The 8,992-nt window shown below is 46.6% G+C and overlaps 1 protein-coding gene across 1 annotated transcript in view; it reads right to left on the reverse strand.

Annotated features, from left to right (window-relative positions):
* Window positions 1-8,972, reverse strand: part of LOC144600547 (transmembrane 9 superfamily member 2-like) — a 64,225-nt gene extending 55,253 nt beyond the window's left edge. Inside the window, exon 1 of the mRNA XM_078412241.1 lies at window positions 8,783-8,972. Within this exon, the coding sequence (XP_078268367.1) occupies window positions 8,783-8,908 (126 nt within the window). The 5' untranslated portion in view covers window positions 8,909-8,972. The remainder of the gene's footprint in view (window positions 1-8,782) is intronic.
* Between the last annotated feature and the right edge of the window lie 20 nt (window positions 8,973-8,992).

Below are 8,992 nucleotides of genomic sequence, written 5' to 3' on the forward strand. Positions count from 1 at the left end.
CAGCAAGTATGTTAAATGGTCGATACTAGCTATCATCTTCTGAATCCGCATGGAGCGGAGCTCAAAGGAAAAATGAATGTGTTAAACAACAGATACTAACTGGCAGCTTGTTTTAATATATTAGTGAATTGTACACCTTTAATAGCTTTGGGGACTTCCACACTATCCCTATTCAGCCCTTGTCCATCTAAATGCCTGTATATCCTATCCCTCAGAATACCCTCTAGTAACTTTCGAACTTACAGATGTTAAGCTCACTGGCCTATAGTTCCCAGCATTTTCCCTGTGGCCCTTCCTAAATAGAGGCACAACATTTGCCACCCTCCAGTCTTCCGCACCTCTCCTGTATTTAACAATGACTCATAAATTTAAACCAAAGCTCCTGCAATTTCCTCTCTCGGATATATATAATCAGGTCCTGGAGATTTGTCTACCTTCATACACGATAGTACCTTCAGCACATCTTCGACCGTTATACTGACTGCTCTCAAGTCACTTCCATTGACTGCCCCAAGTTCCTCTGTCGTCCTGTCTTTCTCCTCAATAAACACAGAGGAGAAATACCAATTGAGGACCTCACCGATCTCCTGTGGCTCCACACAGAGTTGACCGCTTTGATTTCAATTAGAGTGGAAATGTAGTTAGAGCAGAGAGATAGGACTTTCAGTCCATGGCATCCACTGTTCAACTCAGTCCTAAATCTCTCACCCTGTAGCCCTTTGTTTTAAATGTCCCCACCAGGGAAATATTTGTGACATCCAGTTTCTCTGGCCACAATTTTTATTTTGCATACCAGTCAGGTCTTCTCTTATTCTTCTAAGCTCCAGTTAATTCAAATTGGTTGACACAAGTCTCTACTCATATGGCTGTTCATCATGAAGGTATCACAAAATGCTGGAGTAACTCAGCAGGTCAGGTAGCATCTAGGAGAGAAGGAATGGGTGACGTTTCGGGTCGAGACCCTTCTTCCGACTGAAGAAGGCTGTTCATCATTGCAGGAAACAACATTTTGCTGCCATCTCTGATCTATCCTTTCTTAGGGAAGGATAACACCACACAGTATTCCTGATGCGCTCTTATCAAGGCCCTCTGACATCTTTGCTGCTGCATGCAAATCTTCTTACCATAAATGCCACATACCATGGGCACCTTAACTGCTTGATGCAACTGCAAAGATACCCAAGTCTCTTAGTGCATTAAAACTTCCCAATAATGCATCAATTAAATAATTTGCTGTGTAGGTTTTTACAACTCAAAGGGATATCTTCACATTACACTGCATTTACCATATTTTTACCCAACTTGGCAGTGGCACAGCGGTAGCGTTGCTGCCTTACAGCACCAGGTGCGCTCCTGACCAGGGGTGCTGTCTGTGACCTCATGGGTTTTCTCCAGATGTTCCGGTTTCCTTCCATATTCCAAAGATGCGCAGGTTTGTAGGTTAACTGGCTTGTGTCTATAGTCCCTAGTGCAGCGTTTCTCAACCGGGGTTCCCCAGAACTCTAGGCTTCCGCTAGGGGTTCCGAGAGAAATAGTGATAAATAGGCTAATCATATGTAAATGCATTTGTGTAATTTTTATGTTTAATTTCATATTCGTAATTTTATTATGCACGTACGGCATATTCTTGGAAAATTCTTGGGTATTATAATAAAGTCTTCGACCTGTTATATCATTTAAAAGAATAATAATCATAGGGAATATATTAAGCGACGTCTATGCGGCGCCAGTGTGAAACGGCCTTTAGTGGTCAATGGACAGGAGCTGTACGTGACGGATTAGTGTATCATCAAGTGTCTCAGTCGAGTTAAGACGCAGGCACGGTCTCCATCAGCCCTGTCTGTACTTCCTGGCGTGCAGGTACAGTCCCTCATTCACCTACGTTATTTAGTAATTTTTGCCCATCATTTAGGGATGTTATATGAACTTTAAAAATTTAAGTATGTTTATGTTTATTTTTGTTTGTTTATGAAAAGTTTGTGTTTATGTATGTTTTTGTTAGTTATGAAAAGTTTGTGTGTTGTTTTCTCTCTCTCTCTTTCTCTCTCTCTCTCTCTCTTCCAAGGTTAGTTCTGTTTGCCTTTATTTACTTCAGTGTTATTTGTTTACAATACAATACAATACAATACAATATATCTTTATTGTCATTGTACAGGGGTACAACAAGATTGGGAATGCGCCTCCCATACGATGTAATAAATCAATTAGCTAATCAGTATTAATTTAAACAACCCAATGAAACAAATTAGAACAGTTTTAAAACCGAATAAAGTGCAAGTAGATCTGTGCTGGTTCACTGTGCGATGTGAACATCCGGCTCAGCAGGACCGGTTCATAGCAGCTATGGCCCTGGGGATGAAGCTGTTCCTGAGTCTGGAGGTGCGGGTGTAGAAGGCCTTATATATCAAGTTATTTATCTTCTTTTTTACATTTTTTGCTTTTTTGGTTTACGGAAATGTTTATGTGTTATATATGATGGTTATAAACAATAGGTGCAGGAGGAGGCCATTCGGCCCTTCGATCCAGCACCGCCATTCAATGTGATCATGGCTGATCATTCTCAATCAGTACCCCGTTCCTGCCTTCTCCCCATATGTTTATTTTTTGAGCTTACAGATATGATTGCGTTTGTCAGTAAACTTGAGAAAAACGCAAGTTATTTTTTGCTTAATCCACTTATCAGAAAAATATATTATGTTTGCCTTATGAATTTTAAGTTTATTGTTGCCGGGGACTTTAATCAGGTCGACCTACAAGCCACGCTCCACAAATTCCACCAGCATGTGCAATGCCCTACCAGGGGCTCAAACACGCTGGATAAAGTGTATACCAACATAAAGGATGCCTACAGAGCTCTCCCGTGCCCACCCCTGGGACAATCCAATCACCTCACACTGCTTCTACTGCCCGCATACAAACCCCTCATCCGCAAGACCAAACCTGCAATAAAGACGGTTAAAATATGGCCCGAGGATGCCACCCTACAACTCCAGGACTGCTTTGATCGCATCGACTGGGACCTGTTTGCACAACAGGCGACCTGCGGTTCTGAGGTAGATTTGGAGGAATACAAATCCACTGTGCTCTCCTACATCAACTGCTGTGTGGAGAATGTCACGGAGGACAAGGAAATAAAGATGTTCACAAACCGGAAACCCTGGATGAATAAGGAAGTACAGATCCTGTTGTGGGCACGCAACAATGCCTTTAAATCTGGTGACACGTCAGCATACAGTGTTGCCAGGTCAAACCTGAACAAAGGTATTAAAAGGGCCAAAGACACCCACAGGCAACGGGTGGAAGACCACTTCAATACCACGGACACCAGAAGCATGTGACAGGGTGTCAGGGACATCACTGGCTACAGGAGCAGCCCTGCCTGCCCCCACAGCGATATCACACTAACCAACGAGCTAAACATCTTCTTTGCCCGCTTCGAAACGGGCCACACCACCTTGAGTGGAAGAACCCCAGCCGAGGCGGAGGGACTGGTCTTGCAACTGAGCACACAGGAAGTACAACACGCTCTGCAAAGGTTCAACCCACGCAAGGCTGCAGGCCCGGATGTAGTTCAAGGAAGGGTACTTAGGGACTGCGCTGAACAGTTGGCTGAGGTATTCACCAGGATCTTTAACCTGTCATTATCTCTGGCTAAGGTTCCCAAGTACCTGAAGTCGGCTACCATAGTGCCGGTGCCGAAAAAAGCAAAGATCACCAACCTGAATGACTACCGTCCGGTTGCCTTAACTGCTATAGTCATGAAGTGGTTTGAAAGGCTGGTCCTCCCACACATCAAATCCAGCATCCCCGACTCACTGGACCCACTTCAATTTGCATACAGGGCAAACAGATCCACAGAGGACGCCATCTCTCTGGCTCTTCCCACTGCCCTGACTCACCTGGAGAGACAGGGCACGTATGTGAGGATGCTATTCATTGACTATAGCTCTGCCTTCAACACGGTCATCCTCACCAAGCTCATCACCAAACTCCACCAGCTAGGCCTCAGCTCGTCGTTATGCGACTGGATCCTGGACTTCCTGCTGGAGCGACCACAGGCAGTGAGAATGGGCCCGCACCTGTCCTCCACTATCACCCCGAGTACCGGCACACCACAGGGCTGTGTTCTGAGCCCCATGCTCTACTCACTATTCACACACGACTGTGTTCCCGCATTCGACACCAACACCATTGTCAAGTTTGTAGACGACACAACGGTGATCGCGCTGATCACCAACGGTGATGAAACACACTACAGAGCGGAGGTGCAGAACCTGGCGGACTGGTGCTCTGATAACAACCTGTCCCTAAATACCACCAAGACCAAGGAGCTGATCATCAACTTCCGTTGGTCACACAACGGGGAATACGCCCCGATCTTTATCAACGGGGACAGTATGGAGAGAGTGTCCAGCTTCAAGTTTCTGGGCACTCACATTTCAGAGGATCTCACATGGTCCAATAACACTGCTGCGCTGGTCCAGAAGGCACAGCAACGACTGTTCTACCTAAGAACACTGAAAAAGTCTGGTCTACCCCAACAGCTGCTGACGACCTTCTACCGCTGCACCATAGAGAGCATCCTAACACATGGCATCCCTGTGTGGTATCTCAGCTGCACGGAAGCAGAGAGGAAAGCTCTTCAGCGGGTAGTCCATAGAGCTCAGAGGACCATCGGAACACAGCTACCAGCTTTGGAGGGCATCTACAACACACGATGCCTCAGAAAAGCCACCAGCATCCACAAAGACTCTTCACACCCCTGCAACAGTCTGTTCGAACTACTACCATCGGGCAGACGATACAAGGCTTTCTACGCCCGCACCTTCAGACTCAGGAACACCTTCATCCCCAGGGCCATAGCTGCTATAAACCGGTCCTGCTGAGCCGGATGGTCACATCGCACAGCCAACCGGCACAGATCTCCTTGCACTTTATTCTGTTTTAAAATGTTATAATTTGTTTCATTGGGTTGTTTAAATTAATACTGACTAGCTAATTAATTTATTGCATCGTAAGGGAGGCGCATTCCCAATCTCGTTGTACCCTTGTACAATGACAATAAAGATATATTGTATTGTATTGTATTGAAAGAGAAGGAGATTAATAAAGATATATAATATTTTTTTTATGTAGGGGTTCCCTGAGACATGAAAATTATTTCAAGGGTTCCACAAGGGTAAAAAGGTTGAGAAACACTGCCCTAGTGCGTAGGATAGAATGTATGGCTAGTCGGCGTGCCGAAGGACCCGCTTCCATGCTGTACCTCTAAACTAAATCTATAAACTGAAAGTCAAGCAAATCTGCACCCTCCATAATTTAGTCAAGTGTTTATTTTGTCACATGCAACAGATATGAACGGAACAAAGAAATTCTTACTTGCTGGGCTTTGTACTGTTTAGTTTTTCGACATCAACAAACCTTCAAATACTACATTAGGTTTTCTCATCCAAATTATTTACAAGTTTTCAACAATTGAATCTCACACACTCAGTCCTGAGGTATCCCATACATTGTCGCCTGCCACCCAGTTCCCAATCGGTCATCTAATTTTTAAGCCACGTCAATCGATAACCAGAAAACCATGCACTTTCATTGAGCACATTCTTACAGGCTTGCCAGACAGCCATCATACTGTACAGTGCCTCTGCACAGAGTACATCACATCAAGTGGCAAGACAAGATTCCAGACAAAGATTCTATACCAGAAAAACATCTCCCAGCATCCACACATTGCTTAAAGAATCACAGGTAAGGTAGGACAAAATACCAAAGCAGCTATTTTACTGAAAACAGACAATCCACCCCAGTCTGAAGAAGGGTCTCGACCTGAAACGTCACTCATTCCTTCTCTCCTGAGATGCTGCCTGACCCGCTGAGTTACTCCAGCATTTTGTGAATAAATACCTTTGATTTGTACCAGCATCTGCAGTTATTTTCTTAAACAGTCTGCAAAGACTGGCCCCTTCCCCCCCCCCCACCCCAATCACCACTTCACACCCACTGACAGCCTGACTCCAGTCTGCAAAGACTGGACCCTCGTCACTACCCACCCCCTCCTTGCTGCCCAACATCAGTCTGGCCGCATCTCAACCTTCAACAATAGAAATTGAGGAGGTGGAGAGGCTATTGAGGAGACAGAAAAGCCAGAAATTCCAGGACCGGACAATGTTTCCCCCTCTACCCTCAAGCTCCGTGCCAAACAACTGGCTCCAGTCTACACAGACATTTTCAATTAGTCGCTGCAAACCTGTACTGTCCCTGCCTGCTTCAAAGTCTCCACTATTGTACCTAAAAAGACAAGGTTCACTGGTCTTAATGACTACAGGTCTGTCGCACTGACCTCTGTAGTCATGAAAACCTTTGAAAGACTTGTGCTGGCCCAGCTGAAAAACATCACAAACCCCCTGCTGCACCCTCTGCAGTTTGCATACTGGGCCAATAGATCGGTGGATGATGCAGTCAACCTTGGCCTGAACTTCATCCTCCAGCACCTAGACTGCCATGGGCCTTACGCAAGGATTTTATTTGTGGACTTTTAACACCATTGTGCCAGAGCTACTACACTCCTAACTCTCCCAGTTGACTGTGCCTGAACCCCTCTGTCAGTAGATCATCAACTTCCTGACAGACAGGAAGCAGCATGAGGCTGGGAAAGCACATCTCGGACTCGCAGACCCTCAGCATAGGAGCACCGCAAGGCTGCATACTCTCCCCTCTCTTTTACTCTCTCTACACCAACAACTGCACCTCCACAGATTCCTCTGTCAAGCTTCTCAAGTATGCGGATGACACAACCCTGATTGTACTGATCCAGGATAGGGAGGAATGGACAGGAAGTAACACAGCTGGCATCCTGGTGCCTTCGTAACAACCTGGAGCTCAATGCTTTTAAGGCAGTGCAACTGATTGTAGTACAAGAAAATAACTGCAGATGCTGGTACAAATCGAAGGTATTTATTCACAAAATGCTGGAGTAACTCAGCAGGTCAGGCAGCATCTCGGGAGAGAAGGAATGGGTGACGTTTCGGGTCGAGACCCTTCTTCAGACTGATGTCAGGGGGGCGGGACAAAGGAAGGATATAGGTGGAGACAGGAAGATAGAGGGAGATCTGGGAAGGAGGAGGGGAAGAGAGGGACAGAGGAACTATCTAAAGTTGGAGAAGTCGATGTTCATACCACTGGGCTGCAAACTGCCCAGGCGAAATATGAGGTGCTGTTCCGCCAATTTCCGGTGGGCCTCAGGAGAGCTCCTCCTCCCCTCCCCCCACTCACTACCAACAACACCACAGTCACATCTGTGGAGTCATTTAAATTCCTTGGAACCATCAACTCCAAGATCTGAAATGGGGGGCCACCATCGACTCCACAGTCAAAAGACCAACAGAGGATGTACTTCCTGCGGCAGCTGAGGAAAGACAATCTGCCACAGGCAATGATGGTCCAATTCTATACTGCCATTGTGAGTCCGTCCTCACCTTCTCCATCATGGTCTGTTTTGGCTCAACCACCAAGCATGACATCCAGAGGCTGCAACAAATCATTTGATCAGCTGAGAAGGTTGTTGACTGCAACCTTCCCCCCATTGATAAACTACACTGCAAGGGCCAGGAAGCGAGCGGGCAAGGTCATCTCTGACCCCTCTCACCCTGGCCATAAACTCTTTGAAACACTTCCCTCTGGAAGGCGACTGTCAAAGCCGCCACAGCCAGACATAAAAACAGTTTTTTCCCTACGGGTAGTAGCTCCAATCAATAACCGAAAGTCTGGAGTCTCTTTTTGCTCTGGTTTATTTCACTCACATGTTTAAACTATAATGTTGTATTCTTAATGTTTTAAGCTTTATTCTTAATTGTTTACTGTTTGTGTTGTTACTTGCGAGCAGAGCACCAAGGCACATTCCTTGTATGTGTACTACTTGGCCAGTAAACTTATTCATTCACTAGACAGACTTGTTGTAAGTATGTAGACTAGGTCTATATTCTCTTACATTATAATTGAAGACTAAAATCTTGCATGTTGGATTAGTCTGTTTTGCGTAGTTGAGGAATTTAGAACCTGGATTACAGGCTGAGATTAAGTATATAGTGGGGCTGACGAGGAGCAATGTTCTATTCGAACAGTACTGAATCAGCATTGAATGTCTCTGTCCCAATAGGCTGTATAGGATTAGTAACTGAGCTAATTCAAAACACAGACTGAAATCATGGAGGTCGGGGGCAACGTTGGAAAAAGATTTGACGTTATAAGGCCAGTATTGATCCTAAATAAATGGCGGTGCAGGCTCCAGGCTAGGGTCGTACAGCCACCTACCGCTCTTAGGAATTCTCTGCCACAGAAGGTAGTTGAGGCCAGTTCATTGGCTATATTTAATGAGGGAGTTAGATGTGTCCCTTGTGGCTAAAAGGATCAGGGGGTATGGAGAGAAGGCAGGTACGGGATACTGAGTTGGATGATCAGCCATGATCATATTGAATGGCGGTGCAGGCTCGAAAGGCCGATTGGCCTACTCCTGCACCTATTTTCTATGTTTCTATGTTGGAAATGAAAACCCTGCAGACGTTGGACATGCGAAATGAAGGGGAATCGCTGAGCAGATCGGGCAGCGGCAGCGGCTAGAATGACAGGAGATGGTGATGTGACATGGGCAATGGACCCCCTCCAGAGGCCGGCTGACAGGTTGCACGTCTCCTCCGGAGGTTACCGGCCTCTCGGCCCCCGCATCCCCACGTCCGAGGCCTTGCATCGAGTGTCCAGATCTCCGGGCAGACCCGAGCCTTACCTTACACGACTCGGTCTCTTCCCCTTTCTGGCAGAAGCTGACGGGCGCCAGGCCAGGCAGGTAGAAGGCGTCGGAGAGGAGCAGCAGGCTGGCGAGCAGCAACAGTTGACGGCTCGGGGCCTTCATTGTGCGGGTCAGGGCGAGGCAGCGGCGGCTGGGGCTGGGGCGGGGAGCGCGGGGCCTTGTGGGTGCCTGCGGCCAGCGCCTGCG

Source organism: Rhinoraja longicauda, chromosome 15, assembly GCF_053455715.1.
Source record: "Rhinoraja longicauda isolate Sanriku21f chromosome 15, sRhiLon1.1, whole genome shotgun sequence".
Lineage (NCBI taxonomy): Eukaryota > Metazoa > Chordata > Chondrichthyes > Rajiformes > Arhynchobatidae > Rhinoraja > Rhinoraja longicauda.